General features: G+C 34.1%; 1 protein-coding gene and 1 pseudogene across 1 annotated transcript in view; both read left to right on the forward strand.

Moving 5' to 3' along the window:
- LOC133180795 (potassium voltage-gated channel subfamily KQT member 1-like) overlaps positions 1-16,762 on the forward strand; it is a 39,884-nt gene extending 23,122 nt beyond the window's left edge. Inside the window, exons 5-14 of the mRNA XM_061315263.1 lie at positions 3-81; positions 5,904-6,000; positions 6,630-6,758; positions 6,931-7,041; positions 10,119-10,214; positions 11,545-11,833; positions 12,287-12,368; positions 12,524-12,599; positions 14,925-15,019; positions 15,799-16,762. Of these exons, the coding sequence (XP_061171247.1) occupies positions 3-81; positions 5,904-6,000; positions 6,630-6,758; positions 6,931-7,041; positions 10,119-10,214; positions 11,545-11,833; positions 12,287-12,368; positions 12,524-12,599; positions 14,925-15,019; positions 15,799-15,967 (1,223 nt within the window). The 3' untranslated portion in view covers positions 15,968-16,762. The remainder of the gene's footprint in view (positions 1-2; positions 82-5,903; positions 6,001-6,629; positions 6,759-6,930; positions 7,042-10,118; positions 10,215-11,544; positions 11,834-12,286; positions 12,369-12,523; positions 12,600-14,924; positions 15,020-15,798) is intronic.
- Positions 16,763-23,588: 6,826 nt separating this feature from the next.
- On the forward strand, positions 23,589-24,377 carry LOC133180577 (uncharacterized; annotated as a pseudogene).
- The last annotated feature ends 2,837 nt before the right edge of the window (positions 24,378-27,214 follow it).

The raw sequence follows: 27,214 nt of genomic DNA on the forward strand, positions 1-27,214 counted from the left end.
AGATTTTCTGGTGGTGACGGCATCCATTGTGGTTCTGTCTGTGGGGTCTAACGGACAGGTGTTCGCCACATCAGCCATCAGGTAATTAGATGGGATAACAATCTGGTGTAGGAGTAGCTGTCTCCAGTTCAGTATGAACTGTACAAATAGGCAATAATTCAATTAATGAACTGTGTTTTCTTGTTTTATATTTATTTTTATATCGTGTTCAGTCTTTAATATTCTTTTTTTTTTCAAAGTATAGTATATGACAGCATTATCGCTGTGAACCAAACAAACCCTAACCAAAACCCTGAAAAATAAGTTGATGTTACAAGGGTATCGACAATCTGACTTAAATCCAACGTTTTGTCAATTCTATGTTCAGTGAAGTGGCTTTGTTTGCAAATACAACGTGCAGTGAGGTGAAATTTGATTGACGTATTTTAATGCCAATTGCCAGGCTATTGTTTCCGTAGTGAATTATCTACAGATTTATCCGTTTACCCAGTCAAGACAAAGGGCTCACGGCGGGTTTGACCGGTCTACGGGGGATGCTTACTCCTCCATGGCACCTAATCCTACCTCTGATGTCTTAGAGATCCGTGTTTGCTCTGCTTCCAATTTGTGTTGTTTCCTTTGACTTTTGTACACGATTTCTGTTTGTTATCTTCGTATTTTATGAAGCTTTTCTGTAAGGCATATAAGAGTACATTGCATGTCACAAAAGTAATCAAATGCCATATTTACACTCATTCTATACTTCAACTTTAACCTACTATACTATTAATTCATATTGCTAATGATTCATAAAAATCATAACCGAATTTACCACATAACTGTTCTTTTTTCTGCTAGTGCAAATGTTTGTGCTTTGTCTCCAAAATAGGTACATGGATTTTTTGCGAATTTATTTGTTGCAATTTCACACCATGACTACAAATTTCAATTGAAATTGTAATTAAGTATGAAATGATGGTTGATAATTTTTAAAAGTCCTTTAAACAGGGGGGGGGGGGGTCCTGTTTTGTTGACGTGTACTCAAGGACACAGAATAGAAGATAAACCTATTCTATGTTTATTTGTCTGTAGCTCTTAAAATGTTTAATGAAAACTACTTATTGGATTAAGCATTGCTATCTCTCTGCTGTCTGCTATTTTCTTCTGTATACATTTCTCCAACAAAAAATAATTTTCAGACAAATGTTTTTGTTGATTACAAGGATTAAAACTTAGTATGATAATCTTTACTTTTTCTTGACCTTGAATTCATTGGATTGCCAACAATCAGAGGATGTTGTTACATATTTAACAATACAAAAAAGTTTATAGCTTGTTAATCTATATATGTTAAATCCCTCAAATATTTTTGACCAGTTTTTATTTTGATATTATGCTGAGTCAACGAAATTGATGAACAGGAAAATGTTTAGGTCACCTTAGTCATTCAGGTGACCTATTGCTATCTATTTTTGTCCGTCGTCGTGCGTCGTCCGCCGTGCAGCCTGCGTAAATATTTGAAAATTTTGATTTCCTTCTCTGGAACTGCTGAACCAGTTTCTATTAATTTTGGCTTATAGCAATATGTTGAAAAGAAAACAAAAAATGTGAATTTCACGGTCCCTGCGCTCCTGGAACCTGAGGATTGGGGTTTAAACCATCAAAATCAATGCGATCTTCTTCTTTAATTCTAGAGTTCAAGCTGTCAAAATGTTGGCATGATTGTCATGAGCGCCGTGTCACCATAATTGTAAAATTCATGACCCAAGAGTTAGCGGTTCTAGGCTTTAGATGGGACCCTATTGATCACGTTGCGAATAGATAGGATACTTTTTTCAAAGTTGTGAAATTCAAGTCCCCGGGTCAGGGGTTCTAGTGCTAGTTTAGGGCTCTAGCGATTATATAGTGAAAATGTAATAACTCTTTAAAAAAATCTTTGCTCTTGGGTATCAACCAGATAACTGAAGTTCATGGCTATGATGAGCAATAATGCTTCTTCCAAAGTGGTAAATTTCCTGCCCCTGGGTAGTGTATCTCGTTTTAGAGTGGGGCTCTATTGATCGTATAGTGCAAATGCATGATTTCTTCAAAAATCTCTCCCCTGTATATTCAGTAGATAAACGAAGAGTAGATATCGTCAACTAGAGTGCCTCTTAAGGAAGAGATTGCAAGGGTACATGAAAAAAATCCGCTCTATGAATTTTTCTCATTTTTACATATAATTTGCCTTACCTTAATGGTATCATAATATGAAAATTTCAACTATGGTCATCAGGGTTATAAGGAAGATATGGTTGCCATGGTAACCACCGTTTTTCAATATTTTGATATTTATGTAGTGAATTTTTAATTATACCATACAGGTATCAAAATTGAAACAAATTAAATAATTTTCACCAGATATTAAATAATATGCTTTATATTCATCGGAAATAAAAATTGTATCGGAAACTACTGATAGATGTACTAATGCCACAGTTGCTTTGGGGAGTAGTCATTGTAAATTTGCAGCAATATTTTCACCCCAAGAGCAGTTTTCAACGTCTTGACAAAAAATTACCCAATGAATTTTCCTAAAATTAATATATTTTGTAACAATTATTATAAGTGACTTATGGTTAAAATATGAAGTGGGGTCATCACATTCTTTTTTAAGCTACATGCATTTCAATACCCCCCCCCCCTTCCTAAAATATTAAAAGATTTCATAAATTTTAATCTGATGGTTTGTTGCTGAACCTTTAATATGCATAATCTGTTACAAACTATAGAAAATACGTATAGATTAATAAATATTTTTTCCTGAAAATCTTGTAGTGGTTGCTCATTTTATACATCGAGCAGAATGATATAAGTATAATGTACACAAAAAACAACAATATGCATTTTTTTTTTTATTTCCCCATCTCCAAAATATTCATTCCGTTATTATATCAACATAAGTACATGTATATACATTCTAAACCAGTGCACAGTGGTCTAAGGGCCAAATTATTCATGCTCTGAACACTCATCGAGTTCTCTGCACTGTGACTTGGAATCGGAAAGGGGGGGGGGGGAAGGGGTGTCACTTGAACACATTGAATGAATAGGTTATTTCAGAGAACTTGTACCTGCAATATATACCGTATATAAAATCCTAACTATTATCTTATTTGACAAATTTTATGATTTGCTATTTAATATTTACATTTTGCAAATATTTTTCCTTCAGATTCATTGCAAGTTAGAAAACAATTCATTTTTTCATGAACTAGGTAAGCCTACATATCTCCATTGTGACGTCATAATGCCACACTTGACGTCAAAACTATAGTGCAAACTGTTTTGTTTCAAAAATAATCGTTGAAAGACATTTATAAATTTGCGCTTCATGCTCACGCGGTTCATGAAATATGCTGAGGTGAAACGTCTTTGTTTATGTCCTCGTGAATTTTAAAAAATCAAATTCATTTTTCAAATATATTCCCGTGAGCATGATGAGTTGAAATGTTTTTTTTAATAAATGTAATATGCTCAAAATAATTTTCTCTCTCTGGTATACCTGGTACCTTCGTAGTACCTCGATTGTCAGAATTAACCTCTCTTAGTTTCGTCTGTCATTCTTACGCGCGTATTTTTTGCTAGATTTGTGAAAACTTGCAAAAAGAAACTGTTCTTTTCTGTCAGAAGAAGTGTGTTAGGTTTCAATTTTTTACCAAATACGACGAATAAAACATTTTACCACAACAATTAAATGTTTACGCAATAATGTGCCGACGATTCAATGTTTACATGGTCGATGTAAGAGTTGAAAATGCTAGAGAAGATCTTACAGAGGAAAACAATTTCCTCTGCGATATTTTTAAAAATACGTTCATGTCCAGCATGCGGCCTCAAACTGGTCTATACACGTATATATGAAAATCGCATTCATTTATCTGTCCATCCATATAGGCCTTCTAAGAAATGAATATCGATTCATAGATGTAGATCCTATAGGAAAGAAACCGATCTCAAATAAAATTCTAATATTAATATTTTAAATAAAACTAGAGGACGTAAAGATCCAGATATGAATTAAATTTATTCATGAAATAGATTTCAGTGTTCAGAACTACGACAAAAGGTAGACGTGTCGAAACGAAAAAAAAAAACACAGGGATAAAAAAAAAGTCTGCGTCGACGCTCACCAACACTCTGCAACATCACATCTTTATATTATTCTTTAATTCTCTGCTTTAAAAATATTGCCACGAAGATATTTTGTCATGGGCGTAATCATAATCACGCTCCTTATTCAGCTGTTATTCCGGAAATGGTTACCGTAAATCTTCTTTTTTTAAACATCACATGAGTCGATCACGTGACGCCTTGCAATCGCTTCCTTAAATACACTTGTTGAACTAATGGTCTCTGTGACAGGGGTTCTGTGTTAGGGCAGGGGTCTATTTGTCTGATTGTAAAAATGCATTAAATCTTTTAAAAAATTTCTTCTCTGCTCCTGGGTATTTAGAATACAAACTAATTGCATGGTTATGATGAGCAAAAATGCATCTTCCAAAACTCTAAATTTAGTTGACTATGGGTAGGGTTAATCGTACAATGAAAAGGCATTTATTGGAAAAAAAATATTATCTGCTTTGGGATATTTAGTACACAAACTAAGTACATGGTTAAGATGAGAAAGAGTGCCCATTCCAAATTGTGACATTCATGGCCCCTGAGACAGAAAGCTGGAGTTAGGGTGGGGCTTATTTTATCATGTTGTATTTACTCTGCTTTAAGATAAGTTATTTTTCTTCATTCTTACCTATGGTAATTTATCAGTTAATTAATGCAGAGATTGCATTTTATTGGAAAATGGAATAAAAGTATGATACAATAATTATTAATACATAATACAGAATGTAATTTCTTAGTTTTTTGTAGTTGCGTAGACTTGTAAAAAAATAGATGACAGAATAAAACTGAGACAAAGCGCCTTACAGATGAACATTAAAAATTATAGTCCAAGAGATTCAATCATTGTGTGGGGATTGTGCTGGGTGTACTCTTGAATATCAGGGTTTGACATTAACTTTTATGAGTACTAGACCAGTCGGGCTACTTCCAATAATTTTTACTAGCCCTGACCGTAAAATCACTAGCCCTGAGCAAACCTACAATTTTTTTTTAAATCGCTAATTTTAACGAGGTAATTTTGAAATTGTTTCAAACTAGCCAATTGAGTCGGGTTCATCAGGACATGCGAGTATTGTAAGCTTTAAAGATCATTCAACGAACTTTAATAATTTTTTTATCCTAAATATTAATAAATTGATTGCAGAATATATTTTTACAAGAACTATTTATACCATATTGATACTGAACGACGCAAGTCTCTACCGCGGCTTGTCTATTACAGCCGTGGCTAAAAGTAGATATTGTATCATACAGGATTTTTTTTTTGCAGAGCGATAGCTGTGTTTACAATCGTAAAAATTAAGAAAAATTCTTTAAAAGTTTTTGGAATATTTATTTGAAAGACTGAAATGGGATTTAACAGTAATTTTATTAACACGACCAATCGGTCTAGTTCAGGGTTAGGGTTACATTCTACATGACCGGACCACTCATCTACTAGACTGGGTCGGTCGTACGTGCCTTAGTGTCAAACCCTGAATATTGTCTAACATATACAGGCAAGTTTGAGCTGGTGCTGATAACTATACAAACTATTCTGTTGATCCCCGATTATCACTTTTCTCTTGTTTTTTGTGTTTCGGTCTTTTTTTGTGTGATTATACACATATAATTATATCCTTTACAGGGTTGTATTGTATTCAGCTGACAATTAAAGCCATGACTGGAACTCTTGTTAGAAAAAAGGGGAATCAAAAAGGCACAAAGATTTACTTTATATTTTCTGGCTCATTAACAATTATTTGATATTTGCTTTATAGAGGTGTACGGTTTCTTCAAATCCTTCGTATGTTACACGTTGACAGACAGGGAGGAACTTGGCGTCTATTGGGATCAGTTGTCTACATACACAGACAGGTAAGAGATGTAACTCCAGGATTATTTGTCTACATACACAGACAGGCACGGGACATAACTCTGAAAACAGTTCTACATACAGACAGACACGGGACATAACTCTGGTATCATTTGCCTAAATACACAGACAGCTAAGGAACGTAACTCTGTGATTAGGTGTCTACATACATAGACAGCTAAGGGACGTAACTTTGGAATCAGTTTTCTACATAGATAGCTAAGATACATAATTCTGGAATCAGTTGTCTACATACACAGACAAGGAAGGGACGTAACTCAGGAATCAGTTGTCTACACACACAGACAGCTAATAAGATGATCATTAACTTAAAGTTAGTTAATGGAAAAACTTGTAAAAGGAATTTAGAGATAAATAATTCAGAAGGTAAAGTAAGATAGATTACTCTGATGTCATTGTCTGTAAACACAGTCAGAAGAGGAACATACCTCTAGAGTAAGTCAATTACATAGATAACAAGTCTGGGACAGGAGTCTAGAGTCTTCTTTTAATAAAGATAAGGTATTCGAATTATATTTCAAGCTGATTTCGTGATGATATTTCTCTGTTTAATATTATATTACTATATTTATACCTAGCCATTCTGATTTGACTGTACTTTTATTATCAGGAACTGATCACCACGCTTTATATAGGATTCCTGGGTCTCATTTTCTCCTCGTATTTTGTCTACCTAGCAGAAAAAGAAAACGGGTCCACAGACTTCACCAGCTACGCTGACGCCCTCTGGTGGGGAGTGGTGAGTAGTGTTAACAACAAATATTTTCACTTTGCAAGGAAACAAATGAACCAGGCTCTGTTGATCAAATGAAGAAGAACAGAGACATGAAAAAGAGTCCTGTTTTTGTCTTTTATTATACAGTATGGAAGATGACAGCAAAGGAATCATCTCATTTGTCTCTTTTCTACAGATTACTGTGACAACGATTGGTTATGGGGATACAGTTCCCCAGACCTGGATGGGGAGGATTGTAGCCTCCTGTTTTTCTGTGTTTGCCATTTCATTTTTTGCTCTTCCTGCTGTGAGTATCAATTTTGATTAACAATTTTGTTTTATCTGAGCAGGACATCTACCACATTAACTGCTCTTTAGTTCAACTGGGCCAAAGGCTCAAGTGAGTTCTTCTGTTAAAAAAAAAATGTTTGTTGTTTGTTGTCGTTGTTGCTCTTGTCGTCATAAACTTTTCACAATATCCAATCCAACATTTCTAAATCTACAAAATCACTTGTCAGTTTTGAATAGTTTTCATATTTCCAATAGCTTAATTTATTCTGAATTACCATACCTATTTTAGATTAAAAAAGCTTTACAAATTAATTTTGTTTTACAAACAAGATACTTTTACATAGCGGGATGTAGCAAATGTTCTATCAAGCCTTTTTCTTTACTGTTTACTTTCTGTACTTAATCAAATGTGGCTTAATGTGATTTTATTTAATTCTTCAAATACTTAAAGAACTTTTAGAAAATTTGAATTCGCAAAATCAATTTCATCAAAACAAAGGACTTTTAAACACTTTATACAACCATCCCCAGTTTTTAATATTTGGACAACTTCTTTTAAATTAATATAAGTTATAAGTTTTCCCATTTTGTCACCAGTCATCTACAAATTTGTTTAAAAACCATTCTGAAGATGCTTGAGTTCCTCATTGACAATATTTATCTTGTCTCTGTAGAAAAAGAATTCAAAGAATCTGTTGGAATTCCCACCAGTATTATTATAGTCCCATTGTAAGCAGCCCTTTTCTGAATTCCTAAAAAGAATTTATTCAATAATCTTCAACAAGAAAGAAGTAATCTCTTGCTATGACCTTCAAACCGACATTTAGATACATGTATATCGAGGATATTTATACACCCTAACCCTAACAGTATTTAGTTTATTTTTATTCATATCTTGATTGATTATATACTGGTACCATGAAGCTCAAAATAAAAGAAATGACGAAGTCTGACACATCTGCTTCATATTTGGATGTTTTACTAGAAAAAGAAATTAATGACAAACTAACATTTAACTTTATAATAACAAGATGTGTTTGTGAAACACTGATGTCCCCGTATGGCAGCTTATGGCGAAAGTTGAAGTTTCTCAAATGCCAATTATCTCCCAAGGTCAAGAGATCAAAAATGTTGCTTTCCGAAGAAAGAACTCGTATCAATGAATATACCTGTAAAATATGAAGGTCTTAGAACCAACCGTTTAAAAGTTATGGTCAAGGTTAATGTTTTTTAAAAGTGGATCAAACTCCAAGGTCAAGAACAGAGGCTCAAAAACAAAGATACATAGCGAAAAGACTTGCCACAAGAAATATACATGTGAAATATAAAAGCCATTGCACCAACTTTTCAAAAGTTATCGCCAAGGTTAAAATGTTTTGAAAATATCTTAAACTCCAAGGTTAAGGGTCAAAATTGTTGGTATCAAAAGGAAGGTCTTGTCACACCTGTGAAATATGAAAGCCCTAGTACTAATTGGTCAAAGTTTTTTTTTTAAAGTCGGTTAAACTCTAGGGTCAAGGTCAAGAAGTCCAAAATATTTATACCCAAGGAAAGGTCTTGACACAGTGAATAGGCATGTGAAGTACGAAAGCCCAAGCAACAACTGTACAGTTATCAGGTCAAACTCAAAGGTCAAGAGGTCAAATATATTTATAACCAAATAAAGGTCTTGTCACAAGAGATAAACACTTGAAATATTATACCCATAGCATTGACCAATCAAAAGTTTTGTGCAAGGTTAAAATTAACAGATTAACACACAAACAGGCAGCAAGACTGACAATCAGCTAGACAGACAGACAGCCAGACGGACAAGGCTAAAACTATATACCCCCAAATCTTCGATTACATGGGCATAAAAATGACGACTTCAACTTTTTATCCTTAACTTATCATTTATATGTCACTATCTCATTTTTACCTGCATATGAGTGTGTTTTTTATTTATCAGTTCATTCTTTATGCAAGGGCATGTTCCTTGTGCGCATAGTTTATTAAATGAGATGGATTACAGCTAAACGGTTGATGATACAAGAATATTTACATTTTTGTCTAAAGTCAAAATGTTGCGAATTCGTTTGCCGATACATATAACCTTGTTTGCAATACCATTTGTCTTTAAGTCGAATGTTTATTGACGTTTGTACACAAATTGTTTGGTCATTATTTCTTATAACGAACTGGTTACGAATTTCTCCGTTTACCCTATCATGGCAAAGAGCCCATGTTGCAAGTCGACAGATGTTTACTCCTACCTTGCAGTTGATCCGACATCTTCTGTTGGAAGAGGTCAGGGTTTGCTCTGCTCACAATTTGTATTATTTCATTGGATTTTTGAACATATCTTCCCATTGTATATGAATTATGACGATAGCGAATAATTATCAAGCTCATAATTCCATTTGTACAATACAAATTGGGAGCAGAGCAAACATGGTCCTAAAAAAAGATCAAAGGTGGGATCAGGTGCCACAGTGAAGTAAGTATCCCCTGTCCACCTGTCACAATTGCCCTGTGCTCTTTGTCATGATCGGATAACTAGAAAAATGTAAACAATACGGTGTTAGGGAAAGCTTGGGTCTGTATTATTTGGTTATACATGCATGCATGTGTGTTTTTGTTTCAGGGTAAACTTGGGTCTGTATTATTTGGTTATACATGCATGTGTGTTTTGGATTCAGAGTAAACGTTTGTCTGTATTATTTGGTTATACATGTTTGTGTGATTTAAATTCAGGGGAAACTTGGGTCTGTATTAGTTTTTGTTTCAGGGTAAACTTGGACCTGTGTTATTTGATTATAGATGTATGTGAGTCTTTGATTCAGGGTAAACTTGGATCTATATCATTTGATTAGACATGTTTGTGTGCTTTGATTCTTGGTAAACTTTGGTATGTATTATTTTGTTATACATGTTTGTGCATTGTTTTTGACTTAGCTAGGGTAAACCTGGGTCTGTATTAGTTTTTGTTAGGTTTTGTTTCAGGGTAAACTTGGGTCTGTGTTATTTGTTATACATGTTTGTGTGTTTTTGTTTCATGGCATACTTGGTCTGTATTATTCGGTTATACATGTATGTGTATTTTTGTTTCAGGGCATACTCGGGTCTGGATTCGCCCTGAAAGTTCAGCAAAAACAACGACAGAAACATTTTAATCGTCAGATTCCCACTGCTGCCTCACTTATACAGGTACATGTAGGCCTGGCTTTGTAGAATTCTAAATGAATGTGTGTTATAGAATACTAAGTGAAGGTTTACACTTAAACAGGTAAGCCTGTTGTTATGGAATACAAAGAGAAGGTTTACACTTATACAGGTATGCCTGGTGTTATAGAATACTAAGTGAAGGTTTACACTTATACAGGTAAGCTTGGTGTTATAGAATACTAAGTGAAGGTTTACACTTATACAGGTAAGCTTGGTGTTATAGAATACTAAGTGAAGGTATACACTTATACAGGTAAGCTTGGTGTTATAGAATACAAAGTGAAGGTTTACATTTATACAGGTAAGTTTGGTGTTTTAGAATACTAAGTGAAGGTTTACACTTATACAGGTAAGCTTGGTGTTTTAGAATACTAAGTGAAGGTTTACTTAGCAGTAATAAGCACATGATAGATCACGCCATACATGAAAATATATTGTGTACAACTTACATCATAGTGAATGTAACGTTTTATTGAAAAAGGCTTATAATGTGAGAGGTATTTATGACTGCACAGTAACTTTGCTATTAAAAATCCATTAAATAATATACCTTATTCCAAAAGTTGTAATGGAGTGTGTCCCTCAAAATTATACGACTCTATTTTATATACATGTACCTTTTTCCTCGAAACAAGCCTCTGATGAAACATTTCCAGATTTAATTTAAATCTGTATGAAGAATTTCATGCAAAAGAAATCAATTTTCAGATCGAATCTCGGCTATTGTTCTTATTATTTCCACTTCCGGTATTTTTTCTATTCTCTCTTTTCTAAATCTACATGTCACTCAAAATTCCATTCACATCTTTCATGTTTTCAGTTCTAACGAATTTTAATTGTTTTAGAAATATACTTCTCTATCGGATGAATATATTTTTCTCTTCACAGAAAATATTGCATTTATATTGAAATATATACAGTTGTAGTTTTGTACAAATTCCTAAATCCCATAACAAAATCAAACCCTTTGATAAACTGTAGTTTACTATAGTTATATAGCCATTAAATTTGACATTATGATTAGAAATGTTAAAGTTCTGATAGATAACTGACTACAATATATATGTGTAGAAATTCATTCAATTTAAAAAAAAAATGAAGAATGCCGGTCGAAATTATATATTTTAAAAGAGCAAGGACACGTACAAGTTTTCTATAGGTGAAACATTTACCAAGCCTACTCTCCACTTACACCAATTACAAGTGGACCATTGCTTCATTCGTAATTTGTTAATTAGTTGTTGATTTGTTGTTTGTTAATAAGTTGTTGGTTTGTTGTTTGTTGATAAGTTGTTCGTTTGTTTCTTTGCAGTGCTTATGGCGATGCCACGCGGCTGAGCCTAATTTTCATTCTAGCGCCACCTGGAAGGTTCATCTAGATGAAAAGCGCCACCAACACAAACATCATTACGGTTTTTCAAAAATGTCTAACCATCACTCCAAGAAAATGATCAACAATAAACAAAACCCATCGTCAGGGTCTCTATCTAGATTTCCTCAAAGACCGAATCTTCTGAAGAAACGAAATTTTTCCCGGACCTCCAGCATAACTGATAAACACGGCAGTTGTCAATCTATTCCAGAGTACTCAGAGAAAACAGGTAACTTTTCGGAAGTGCATCTCACTGTATGAATTCAATTGTTAAGTCATTCTATTTCTCTTCATTCTTCTGAAAACGTAGGGTCAATCTAGAATAACTCTTATTGTTAGTTATTCAACAGATCTGAATAATTAACGGTAGGATTAATCTAGAATAACTCTTAATGTTAGTTAATTAACAGATCTGAATAAATGTCGGTAGGGTTAATCTAGAATAACTCTTAATGTTAGTTAATTAACAGATCTGAATAAATGTCGGTAGGGTTAATCTAGAATAACTCTTATTGATAATTATTCAATAGGTCAGGACCACTCTTTATAGGGTTAATCTAGACTGCCACTTATAAAATTATAACTTTTAAATATTAATGTTAATTATTCAATAGATCTGAACATCGTCAGTAGGGTAAGTCTAGAGTGTCACTAAAAGATCTTTCTTTTTACTATTCAATAGATCTGAACAACTGTCAGGCAGTAGAAATGATGGAATACTCCAACGACGGACTGGAGGAAGAAGCTGTGTCTAAACCTCAGGAGTATGTATCACTGATTTTATCATATCATGTCCGTATGAGAAGTCTGTATCTTTATTAACTTTCCAAATTGGAAGATATTTCTTAAATGCGTGTAACATTAAATATATTCATCCTTTCCAATATTCATAGCTATTATTTTTTAATACGTTTTTCAGATTAACCGAAGAACATAAAACAATGATAAGAGTTATTCGAAGAATTAAATTCTTTGTTGCCAGGCGACGTTTTCAGGTAAAAATACTAATTATGATAATTTAAGGGACCGGCCGTTTCATATTTAAAAATTTTTTTTTTTATTCTTATGTAGATCGTTTATTACATTGTCAACAGTGAAATACTGTGATTTATTTATTGAATAAAAGTGATATTCTCTCACAGTGTGAAAGGATACCAAAATGATATTCTCTCACAGTGTGAAAGGATACCAAAATGATATTCTCTCACAGTGTGAAAGGATATCAAAGTAAGTAAAAAAATAATTTCTGGCCTGTCATAAGATAGAGATAGTAACTAACCATCTTAATAGAGATTAAACTGCAAATTTCTTCCCAAATATGTTGCTAAAATCTATGCTATGTAATGTTTTCAATCTCACAACTGCTAAGCTATGACGTCTCAACCGCTCAACTATGACGTCAAGCTTATGACACTGTGTTAAGAAAAGACAGGGGCAAAGGGAAAATCAAAGAAAATGTAATAAACAGAAAATTCAATGTTTTGTAATGAATATGGAATTAATTAATTAATAAATTCCATATTCATCTACAATACATTGAATATCCTCTATTTGTATACTCCTGCTTATAAAAGCATTTTTATTCCATTGTTCATATCGTTTTGTTCTACGTCATATTCCTGAATTTTTAGTAAAATTTCCATTACCTGGTAGATCCATTCATTCATTATTTTGTAGTTGAGTTTTAGACTTTCTTGGGATATATTTGTTGCGTTTGCCGTATACATAAGTAGTATATTTGTAGCTTTCACTCTGTTTAATATCGTGATTTTTTAAGGTGCCACCTCACACATCATCATATCGTTATTTTTTGCTATCAGCTACATAATATCGTTATTTTTTACTATTACCTACATTATATCGTTATTTTTTGTTATTATACTTCTGTTAAAATGTTTCCTATATAAAGTTAAGAAGGTAAACTAACTATCTTTATAGTCTCAAAATTTCCACACATAGCAAAGCTATACCCCGGGGTATAGTTTTTGCTATCCACCCCTCGGAAAATTTTCATGCAATTTTTGCCGCCAAGTTTGATTTCCTGTAATCAATCTATAGACTTATGATGTCATCCTGACTTCAATAGCATTGTGACGTCATCAGGATTTCAGCTCATTCTAGCAGTGTTATCTTATTCCAAATACTTGTTCAAAACTTTCATAAATTATTTTTTTCTTCATGATTTTACTATCGAACTGTAGTATCAGGTAAATACAACACTCAGAAATTATGATATACATCAGTATAATAAAATGCTTATCCACTGGCTGTGAGTGGGATAGCTCTTTCATCAAACCCTTGACAGGAACTATTCCCCTCGGGCAAGCCCTCGGGGACTAGTTCCTGTCGCGGGTTTGATAAAAGAGCTATCCCACTCACAGCCAGTGGATATGTGTATACTATCACCTATATAACATCGTTATTTTTTGCTATCATCTACATAACATAGTTATTTTTTGCTATCGTCTACATAATATCGTTATTTTTTGCTATCACCTACATAATATCGTTATTTTTAACTACCGCTCTATATTATATCTCAGTTTTTAACTGACATCAAATAAAAAACTTATATATTTACCTGTTGCTACAGTAATTTGTTAATATGTAATTTTTAGGCAATAAGCAGCATAAGTAATCGTACACTATATCGATGTGATTCCTATCTCTTTATTTAACCCTAACACTGATGTGATCCCTAACTGAAATCTATCTGATGTCTTAATATGTGATCCCTAACTGAAATCTATCTGATGTCTTAATATGTGATCCCTAACTGAAATCTATCTGATGTCTTAATATGTGATCCCTAACTGAAATCTCTATTATGTCTATATATGTGATCACTAACTGAATTCCATCTGATGTCTTAATGTGTGATTCCTAACTGAAATTTATATTATGTCTATATATGTGATCACTAAATGAATTCCATCTGATGTCTTAATATGTGATCCCTAACTGAAATCTATCTGATGTCTTAATATGTGATCCCTAACTGAAATTTTTCTGATGTCTTAATATGTGATTCCTAACTGAAATCTATATTATGTCTTAATGTGTGATTCCTAACTGAAATCTATATTATGTCTTAATGTGTGATTCCTAACTGAAATCTATATTATGTCTATATATGTGATCACTAACTGAATTCCATCTGATGTCTTAATGTGTGATTCCTAACTGAAATCTATATTATTTCTATATATGTAATTCCTAACTGAAATCTATATTATGTCTTTATATGTGATCCCTAACTGAAATGTGGCTGATGTCTTAATATGTTATTCCTAACTGAAATGTGTCCGATGTCTTTATAGCTAGCTCGGAAGCCTTATGACGTCAGAGATGTTATTGAGCAATATTCTCAGGGACATTTAAACATGATGGTGCGGATCAAAGAACTTCAGAGGAGGTGAGTTGTGATATGATACCTCATACTTGCATGTACCAAAGTGATGTTCACTAATGTAAAACAAAGATATTAATATACCTAGGTAAAATAATAAAATGAATTTTTCCTAACATTGCCAGTCGAATGCATGTTTTTAGCTGTATATTGATACTTGATTATAGAAGATTGTTTACTTATCCAAACGATCCCAGCTGTACATTTTTAAGTGAATAAAAACTGTTTGATAAAGTAACTTTAAGGTGATATTGTATTTAAATCAGCCATTCAGTTATCCCTAATTATCTGTGTGTTAACACCCAGTCGTATTTTCAAAGAATGAGATTCATGAAAATGAATGCGAACGCCTAGACGTTGGAAAAGTTAGAGAACAGTTAACAATTACACACTTGACTTAAATGTTACGGCAGATAAGTGGCCCATCATATATATAAACATATAGTGACCCAATCATATATCTAAACATATATTGTCCCTTCTTATATCTAAACATACGGTTAAGTATGAAGCGGCTAAGTAGGAAACAAACCCATCATATATCTAAACATAAGACTAAAGTATGAAGCAGCTAAGTAGGAAACAGACCAATCTTATCATTAATCATATTCGATATAAACATGCACTAATAAAATATTCATAAATTTAAAGGAGAGAACAATTAGAAATGCTTTTCAATGTTAATTTGAATAACAAAAACTTGGGCTTCGTTATTTCTCTGAAACGAAAATGTCAGATTTTATGTTGTTTATAATTGAAGCATTTATCTAAGACTTTACTTTTAGACTGGATACAACTCTGGGAAAGCCACTACATGTACTGAACAGGGATAAAGAACGAGTGACCGTCTTCTCCAAGTTATCGAGTATGGAGTCTCAAATGCGGGAACTAGACAGAAAAATGGATCAGATTCTGGTGCTCCTACACACACAACATCGACAAGCGCACGACTGACTTAGAGTTCACAGATCCGAGTATCAATGATTCTACACACAACAACAACGACAAGCACACGATTGATGCAGAGTTCACAGATCCGAGTCTCAATGGTTCTACACGCTCAACAACGACAAGCACACGATTGACACAGATTTCGCTTTTACACACACAACAACAACAAACACACAATTAACAGAGCGTTCACAGATCCGAGTCTAGTGTTGTTTTTTTTACGCAAAACACTTTCTGCATGATTAACAGAGATTTTATAGACTTACGTCTACATACAGCATCGAGAAGCGCCTGTTTAACAGTGATTTAGGGAAAATTTATAAAGTATGAAACAAACATACAATATCGACAAGTGGTTGATATACAGATTTAAGTCTCAATGGTTCTACACACGATACCGACAAGCACCATAGAGCTAAGTCTCCAAACAAGCGTGTGTTCGATGGAGATTTATAAACCAGATTTTGGAGATTCTTTATTCGTGTCGACACAGAAACATTTCTGGAGAGGAAATTTGTATACGAATGGAAAACGTTTGTAGCAGAACTGATATCTACGAATACTGCATTTAAACATGGGACTTTACCCCAGATAAAATAGATTTCCTAATTTTAACTCGTGTCCGAAACGTTTTTATCAATGAACGTGTTCATAGATGAAAATGCTCGCCTTGACAGTGCTTTTATTTATGAATTGCACTTTTCAACATTATACATAAATTTCCGTTTATTTAAAATAAAAATATATTTATTTTTTTCTTACACGTTCATGATCAAATGTGTTGAAGCAATTTTATCATTTTCCATCGTTATTTTTTAATAAATCAATTATGAATAAACAATGCTATTTTTAACAACAATCTTATTCTTTTTAAAAAATGATCGTTTCATACCCGAGAAACACAGATACTGCTCTAGTTTAAGAGGAGGTGTCAACTGTCAAGGACTTCAACGTAAGCTTTATCTCGATTTTGTTTTCAGTTAAGTAAGATTTTAGAGAATGGGTAAGGTTTATTGTTCAATTATTTTCGAAAGGTCCAAAGTAATAAAAATGTCCATTCTTGAAATACACTAGGAGGTGAAAGTATGTTTTGAGAAACACCAAGTCAATATCGACTATTGAAAGGTCATCATTTTTGTTGTTTGGAAGAAAATTGTTTCCAATTTAAGATACATTTAGTCATGTTACTTTTAAAGAAGCATGAAATAGAAGTTGCCAGTCATAGTTCTATTTTACACTTGATTATGAACTCTAGTTAGAGAGCTTGGAACGATAAGGGAAATATATAATAGAAACGAAGTTCTGTCTCCATTCATTTTGGCTCCTTGACCTCTTAAAATGATTTCTTCAGCGGTGCATTGAAACATCGTGTTGAGAAGGGATGTTTATGAAATACTGATAGTTTAAATTCCAACTTTTTAAAAAATTGAATCACAAACTCTTTTGCCAAAATCATCCATGTTCTAAGTGCAAAAATGGTCCAAAATGAGTTATGCATATCGTTGGAATCGGCTTGCTGAGAGCTATCTACCTATGAAATCCTTTTGTTCCTAAGGACAAAAATAAAGAAGATATTAACAGTAATTGTTTGTTCTATCTCCACTTGATGCAAATTTATAAATATTAAACCATAATATCCAATCGTACTGCTTACCTTTGATCACATGATCTTATCAATAAAAAAATTTTGATTGGAGGGGGGTCATTATGTAAGTAATTAAATTTATTCACATTTACTCCAAGAGTTTAATAATTATATCATAATAATCAAAGAATACATTTCTAAATTCAGTGTCAGAGTCTTATAAAACGGTTGCTGAAGCATGGGATAACAGTCACCTGAATATCATGAGTTTCTGATGCTATTGCCATTTCAATTCAAATGGACTGGACCTCTGGTCTCACAAAAATAGTTTTGAGAGGCTTATAAAATCATGCAGCTTTCCTCATAGACATCCAGGCACATTGTATAATAAATTTCAATACATGACTGACTTATCCACACTCCGGGGCCTGGGCGCTGGATATATAGGTGACATAGATTTTGAAATTTTAGGAAAGGAAGTTAGTACTTATTTTAATGACCAATGGCTCCAGTTTGGGTCCAAATGCTGGGACCATGAGCCATAAATTTGATAGTTTTTGATAAGGTTTACATGTGTAACATTTGTCTTGCACATGTACATAAGTAAAAGGTTTTTCAATGTGTTATGCATTTTTAATTTACAACCAATTTAGTCCTATCCTTGAGTCTGAAACAGGGACTGTATTTTTAGACGGCTAATTGTTTATCATTATCATATAAAAAATTACTTGTTGATCCCCATCATGTAATATATTTTCAATATATGACCAATGACAACAATAAGGCCTGACAACATTGACCCAGGTGACTTGGTTTATACAGTTTTGGTGAAGGACTAACCCTAATTTGTAAAGTACATTAAAACCGAATGCATGCAAGAATTCTTCAAGATAGAGGCTGAGAAAGATTTTAAATGTACTTAACTAAAAAATTCTGCCAAATATCAAGAATAGCTTCGAACAGCTGATTTGAATTAGTTATTTCGCCTGCCCGATTTTGTAAACTCCTCTCCACCCGATGCCAACAGTTTTCGATAATATCTATGACTGGCTATTGGACTGGTCATATCATTCCATGGATGTTGTTTTCAAATAATTTACATCTCTCTACGATACGTACTCGATGCACGGGGGCATTGTCGTCCCGGAATGTGTAGGAATTGTCTGGGAAATGACGGGCAATAAGAGGCCACATTTCTACATCTAATATTGAAATTTATTTCTCGGCATTTATATTGCCGTTTACCTTATAGAGAGTACTAGGCCCATACCAGGTAATACACCCCCAGATCATAACTGAAACTTTGGGCTTACACTCTGCCAACATACACTCCGGTCTGTAAGCTTCATAAGCAGATCGCCTGAATCAGGCCCAATTATTTTAACTATACGATTTGTGTCTCATCTCTGAAGATATTATTTCTCTAATAATGGTTTACAGCTAATCTCCGTTTTATAGAGGCACAATGTAAGTCGTTTTCTTCGGTTGACAACATTTCCTGACATGCACTCCGGATAGTAAGCTTCATAAGCAGATCGCCACAGGTAGACCCTATTATTTTGACCATTCGGTTTGTCTCATCACTGAAGATAGTATTTCTCCAATATTGGTTTACAGTTAATCTCCGTTTATGTAGGCACCATGTAAGTCGTTTTCTTTTGGTTGACAACGTTTCCTGACAACTCTCCGATAAATCTGATTTTTATTCAAAATCCGCTCCAAAGTCCTTCAGCTGACTTGCTTAAAACCATTTCCAATATTAAATTCGGTTGTAACATCTTGTAGTACCTTTGCTCTGCTCCGTTTTACCAACCAAAGCAAACTGGTTTCTCCCCGAAAAGACAATTTTCCCCAAAGGCCTGTTTTTTTAGCGTTCAACCGGCTACCCTGATCCTGAAAAGTCTTGATAACAGGTTTGTACGTAGACTGGGGCACTCCTCACATCCTTCAAATCTCATTCATATTTTTAAATCTTTAAGTGATATTAATGAAATTTGGATACTTATAAACTCCAAAGAATTAAAAAAAAATAATAAATTCGCAAAAATAGTGACATAGATAGAATCAAAACGTTTAACTTTTGAACATTGTATATAACCATTCCACGATTTATAAAAATCAAAGTACTGAAAGTAATAATAAGCAGTTAGCATGTTTTCATCTAAGATTTACAAAAAAGAATTATAAATAAATAAATAAAAAATTGCATGAAATGATGATATTAAAGTACGTGTAGCTTTTGTTAAATATATTCTGAGAAAAAGCAATAATTCCAAACTTTGCAATATTTTAGAAAATAACAAAAACAATAACTTCCCATCCTTACATCAAGACATAATTTTTTTTATCGATTGATGTCTGATGTCACAAATGCATGTGTAAAAATATCAAAACGTATTTTCTAGAGTTTGTAAGACAGAATTAAAGTGCAATTTTTAAAATTCACTTTCGGTGGCGACCGGAAGTGTTCAGGTCGAAAAAAAAAATGATGTTGCAAATTTATCTGACATGCTCTATGGTGTCTGTTATATGAAATGCAGTACAGAATTCAGTTTTTTTTTATTGTGATGATGCATTGCAAAACAAGAGGTAAACAAAATGGTCCTTTTACTCTTATAAAAAAATGTAATTTTTAAGGTAACAATTAACGTCTACTCAATCCTAAATGTAATTGTAGTTTATCGTAATGTTACAATTAGTGATGAAGTTTTGAGGACGGGGTTTAGTGTTCATGAAGAACTGCTCCAGCACATTCATGAGGTACTGGTAATCTATGTCGTTCAAAAAGTCCAGTTCAAAATTTTCTGAAGTATTTTCCATTGCTACTGTTTTCCTGGTTAGAGATAAAACTTTCAATACATCACCGTTGACATTTCACGTTTTTTTGTTTCATTAAGTCGGGATGCATAGTGTTTAATGCTGGACTCGGATTAAAATCCTGATAATCTTATGATGTGTCGTGCCTCGTATCCGCATTCGTCGAGGACTGATATGCAAGTAGCCTTTATGCAAGGGTTAGTGTAAATTTTGCTCAGGTTCGCCTCCTTACAGATTTTTTGCATCATGTGTCCGAGTGTGCTTTTGTCGACGAAGTTATCTTCGTCTGCATACGAGTCGCGTGGCTTCTGCCAAAGCCACTTGTTGTCGGGATGTAGTTTGGCCAAGTATTTTTCCAAGCTGTTGACCGGACATCGTTGATCTCAAAGCTCTTCATACATTTTTGGTGACTTTTCATCGCTGTCGGCCGTATCCCCTTGATTCTTCGTAAGACGCGATATAGTTTGCTTCACAAAACGATTCCCTTACAATTTTCAAGGATTTAATATCATGTTAAAATGCACTTATGTATATCAGACAAAAAAACTACTTAAGGAATGAATTTAAAAGCTACCCAAGATATACTGTATAACCAGGGTTGGGGCAGTTTATGCTTTATAAACCGCATAGATTCTTGGATCCACGCCTTGACTGATCTATTCGATGCCATGTTTACTGTTTAGTGCATTTCGATACACACGCGCTGACCATCATTTACACAATAGCCTAGATGACTAAATGTATTTTGAAGATACAAACGGTCCTGTCTGACTCTTTATGATTCCTGTGAAAAGTTTTCTTTAAGATGGCCTGTTTTGTTTGATAATAAGACAGATTGCTCATTCTTTGAACAGTTTTGTTTACATCTCTATATTTAGAAATCGCGTCAACATCAAGATTATCAATGGTCACTCGAAGCTCCTCGGGTGACCCGTGCCTCGCACAGTTGTTATGGAGTGAAGCGGAGTCAGCCAAGGATTGCCGATTTATCAATAGCAGCTTACACTGGGGATTCACATCCGGGTTTCAAACGTAATGTGTTATCTCTAAAGAGATGACAATAACAAAGATCAATCAGAAAGGATACATCAAAGAGGTAAGTCTGTGACTGCAGATATCAGAGCTAAGAGAAGTAACTCAAACATTTTTTAAATCAAATGGAGATAGCTTTTGCAATGATAAATCAAAGAAAAAAGTCTAACATTGCAAAATGACTATGTTTCTTTTCTAAGCTTTCATCTTCATCAAAGATTGTCTAAAAAAATTGATCTCATTGGTTTAATAAAAAAAAATGTCAACTGGACAAGAAGATACATCTTTCAATTATTCCACAATTTTCTTGCTCAGATATGCAGCTTGCTCCGGCAGTTACAAGAATTGTTTTAACGTTCTCTGAGATATTGACTGCTTAAATATTGTAAAGCTTTCACGGAGTATTTTTTGTTTTTATTTATCTTATTCCATAAACACATATATAATAAATCTGAACGTTGCATAGGTGCAATGACATATCTTCCTATTCCAAATTTCACACAAGAATGTTTGTCCGTTTTACTTTGTTATAAATTTGATTATTGGGAATGATTTATCATGATAATAAGCACTGCTTTCTTATTATTGCAAGATTCTATTATCTGTTTGAGCTGGTTTACATGAATGGTGAACAAAAATATGATATGGCCTGACTAACATTTATAAATGTAATCTTTCAAATATCAAAGTACTGTGTCCCTGACAAAATACAGGGATAATAGTAGATATAGCCCAACAAAGTCTCAATAGACATTGGGTTCTGATGTCTTAATTTTTTTCTACAATCACTGTCAAGGTTTGAAAAATTGAACTATCAAAAATATAAATTTTTCAAGAATAATTTTAAGTCTTGACTTTATAAAATAACAACAAGGAGAATAAAAAATGATATAGATACTTATACTAGCAAGATATTTGCCATTTTGCATACAAAGTAAATTTTCTATACAGTTTTTAATTGTTTTACTTATGTCTTCTTTGCTGAAAAGTTATAATAAATAATAAGACACTACTTAAGCACTTCCGGTCAACAACTGAGCTAATATTATGTACCTCATACTAGCAAATTGAGATTAAGAAATAGAACAACATAACAACAGATAAAATGTAAAAGTGTGTCAATTTAATATCAATGTTTATGCAAGCTTGGTACAAGTTGATATTCCCAAAGATAAAAAAAAATCATATGATTTGTTTTATCTCCACTAATCAGATGAGTCATTGCAGCCATAGTTTTATGTTTGTGCAGTCACAGATGTACAACAGATTTAGAAGGTAAACATCTCATTTCATTCCTTTTTTGTTTTTTTATTCTCGATTTTATAAAGTGCTAGCTTTTTAAAATTTTATAATTCAATTAAGATAATTAAATTTACAGCATTTTAAAGATGATAAAATGGACCCCAGACTTTGTGCCCAGGACATCATTAGATGTTATCTTTGTGAGGACACAGTTGCACAAATGCATTGTAACTTATGTCCCATGAATCTGTGTAACGTTTGTGTTGGGGAACACATCTCTGATGTTTCTAAAAAGCATGATGTAGTGCCTTTGAATTTGAAAAGATCCAAATTTGTGTACCATCAGTGCCAAACCCATTCTGAAGAGAAGTGTGAAATGCACTGTGAAGATTGCAATAATCCAGTATGCCCTCAATGTGTTATTTCTAAAAATCATAGAAGACATCATTTAAGAAGTCTTATGAAATCCAACAAAGAAAGTATTGAAAAGGAAAGAAAAAGATTGAAAGAAATAGTTTACTTAAAGTTTGAAGATATTGTTACTGATATAGAAACCCAGATAGCATAAATAGATGGAAAGTATGACAAACTTACATCAAAGATCACAAAACATGGAAAAGAATGGCACAGAGAAATTGACAAAGTTATAGAGAAAAGGAAGGAAGAAATCAAGGAGATGAGAAACAAACACAGAGATGCATTAAATAAACATCTAAATGAAGTAAATAAACGTGTTGATGAGGTTAAACAGTCTATATCAGAAATTGAGGACATTTTACAATCCAAGGAAGTTACCAAAGCTATTTACTATAAAATTAAATCCTAAAAATTCACCAAGCTTCCATCAAAACTGATAATTAAATTTCCTGTGTTTACTGGAAATCATAACCATGAGAAATGCTTACAGTGCTTTGGTTTTTTATCACCATTATCAATTACAACAGAAGATCATGGCTACACAATGCAGACGCCAGAAACTGTATCCTGTCCTCCAGTCAAACCACTGCTTGATGAACCAGAGCTCATCACCACCATAGGCACTGTGTATGAATATCTATACAGTGTTAGCTGTTTCAGTGATGAAGAAATCTGTACAAATGGAAATGACAAACTCATGAAACTGTACAACCTTCAGGGCAAACTACTAAAGTCAATCCAAACCAAGTCTGGGAAGTGGCCACGTGACATAGCAGTGACAAGGAGTGGACGTCTAGTTTAAACTGACCCTGATAATAGAACTGTAAATATAGTGAAGAATAAACATATACAGGAAGTGATCAGATTAGAGGGATGGCACCTCATTATGTCCGTAGTACGTGCTCTGGTGACTTCCTGGTTACAATGAACAGTGATGATAAAGAACAATCAAAAGTTGCCCGTTACTCTGGCTCAACAGAGAAACAAACCATTCAGTTTGATGGTGAAGGTAAACCTCTGTATTCATCTGGTGGCAACACTAAATACTTCAGTGAGAACAGAAACCTTGATATCTGTGTGGCTGACTATGATGGCAGTGCTGTAGTGGTGGTTAATCAGGCAGGAAAACTCCGATTTAGATACACTGGTCATCCCTCTGCTACTAAGAAATCATTTTATCACTTCTTTAATAAGAAGGAATCATGCAAGGTATCATTTAATCCAGTCGGCATCACAACAGACAGCCAGGATCAGATCTTGACATCAGATTTTCACAACAACTGTTTCCTCATTCTAGAGACAGTTCCTCCGTTACATTGATAACTGTTCTCTACAGTGGCCATGTGGTTTATGTGTAGATACCAGAAACAACCTCTTTGTGACTGAGCTTTTCAGTGGTAAAGTGACAAAAATCATATACATGTAAAACAACATGTGCTGCAAAATTATTTTCATTGAGATAAGAGTGCAAGATAAATGAGGACAAGATTGATTTAATCTTATTACTATTTGCAACTTAACAGCAATTGTGACAAATTTGTATCCTGAAGATAATAATTGAGACATACCGAAAATATACTTGTATGATGTTAAACACAAAATAAATGTTGTGTCTTACTTTATATTGTAAATGGAATATTTAAATGTACGATTTGTAATATGTAAGAGTTCTTGGTACTAGTTAATTAGATAAAGTAATGGAACCTTGAATGGTGTGTTTTTTGGTGTCTGCGATTAAATCCGGTATCATCGTGGTCATCTATCACGATAGCACATAATTTTGCGTCGAGGATTAATCGGAAAAGCCTAAATATCAGTAACGTCCAATATGACGGCCATAGAAATATGAAGAATAGCAAAATATGATCCAAACGGTGATGTAAAGAACGTGGGATTTCGCTAAAAAAGTGGCTTCGTGGGTTTTCGTTATACGCACTAGGAAAAGGAGTTACGGACCCTGCTCAGTTGAAAGCATTATAACTACATTCAGCTGGTAATGAAGTCAAGGATTTATATTACACACTCGAGCAACGGAAACCAGGACAAAATGAAACTGTGTATGATGTTGCATGTAAGTTATTAACTGACCCTTTTCACCTTTGCAAAACGTGCCATATGAACGTTCAATGTTAAGAGCTACTTCACAGCAAGTTAATGAAACTGTTGAAGAATTAATCACTCGTTTGCGTGAACGAGCTGTTTATTGTGACTTTGGAGAAGCGCAAAATGAGATGATTAGAGACCAAGTAATCGAGAAGTGTTTGTCACATAGACTACGTAGAAAACTGTTGGAAATGAGAGACGTAACTTTAGAGAAAGTTAGACAGACTGCTCAAGCTATTGAATTTGCGGACAAACAAGCTTTGGTCATGAAAGGAATAGATACACCTGTCTACAGAAGTTTCAGGAACTGTGTATAGAGTTCCTCACAGGAATAAGAATACCTGTAAGTGACATAGTATGTTTTGCATGTGGAAAGAGGGGGCATATGAAAATTGATTAAGCTTGTCCAGCGAAGAAACAACCGTGTCGTAAATGTGGGGAATTGGCACATTTCGAGAAAATGTGTAAGACTAGAATGACACGAAAACAGGACAAAGAGTTAGAATAATAGATGATGCTGCAACTGCAAGTGAATATGCGTTGACTGTTAACCATCACAACATAAGTGAAAATAAAAGTATTTCCGTGGATGTTTTTGTGGGTGGAGTTCAGGCCAACCTACCAGTGGAATCTGGTGCAACAGTAAACGTTACAAGTCAGAAACTATGGGAATCCCTGAAGGCCAAGAGAGTGAAATATGTGAGCCAGAAATCATCCAAGGAGTTATATGCATATGGACGGAAGCCACTTAGTGTCATAGGAACATTCCAAGCAGATGTTGAGCTTGATGATTCTCGGAGGAACAACACAGAGCTTTATGTGATTGAGGAGGAAGGACCAGGAATTTTGTTAAGAGATTCAGGTTCAAAATTTGGACTGTTGAAATTGCAAATTACGCATGTAAACATGAACATTACTGATAAAAAAGCACAACTGAAAAACAAATTTCCGACATGTTTCACGGGAATAGGGAAACTCAGGGATTACGGTCTCAAGATTCCAATTAACTCTAATGTGACACCTGTGATTCAGCCTGTCCGGCGTATTGCATATCATTTGCGTGAAAAACTTGAACACAAGTTAGATGAACTGGTTTCACAAGATATTATTGAGAAGGTAGATGAATCGAGCCCATGGGTCTCACCAGTAGTAATCGTTCCGAAGAAGAATGATATCCGATTGTGTGTGGACATGAAACAGGACTTCAACCAAATAAGTTTTTTTTCTAAACTAGATAGAACTGGATCCTGACACATTACTACATTCATGACACACAAGGGGATGTATCGCTACAAACGACTAATGTTTGGTATAAGTTGCGCGCAAGAAATGTACAACAAGATAATACAACAGATACTTGATGGATGTGAGGGTGTTCAGAGCATTTTCCATGAAAATTGTGGTACATGGTAAAATTACTGATGAGCATGATGGACGACTAGGTGCAGTATTGCAACGACTGTGTGATGGTGGACTTACCATGAACATTGAGAAATATCAGTTTAATATGACTCATATTGAATTCATGGGCCATATTCTCTCCAAGCATAGAATTGGCATGACACAGTCAAAAGTGGAGGCTATCGTGAATGCGAGGAAACCATAGACAATATCTGAAGTTCGGAGTTTCTTAGGATTAGTAAACTTCAGTGGTCGATTCATTCCGAACTTGGCTACTATTGCAGAACCGTTACTAAAGTTGACCCGTACAAATATTCCTTTTAGGTGGGGACCGGAACAAACTCGAGCATTCCAGAAACTCAAGGATTAGTTATCACAGGTCAATACGCTGGGCTATTTTGATCCACTTGCACAGAGTGTAGTAATAACAGACGCAAGTCTGGTTGGGTTGAGTGCTGTACTTGTCCAGAAACAAGGATCTGATTACCGAGTTATCATGTATGCCAGCAGAAGTCTAACAGACGTGGAGAGACGAAATTCACGAACAGAAAAAGAAGCGTTAGGACTCATATGGGGTTTTGAGCTTTTCCGCATGTATCTCATTGGATCGAAATTTGAATTAAAGACGGATCACCGACCCTTGGAATATATAT

This window comes from Saccostrea echinata, unplaced genomic scaffold (assembly GCF_033153115.1).
Source record: "Saccostrea echinata isolate AGI-Se365-2 ecotype Australia unplaced genomic scaffold, CSIRO_AGI_Sech_v1 ptg000007l, whole genome shotgun sequence".
NCBI lineage: Eukaryota > Metazoa > Mollusca > Bivalvia > Ostreida > Ostreidae > Saccostrea > Saccostrea echinata.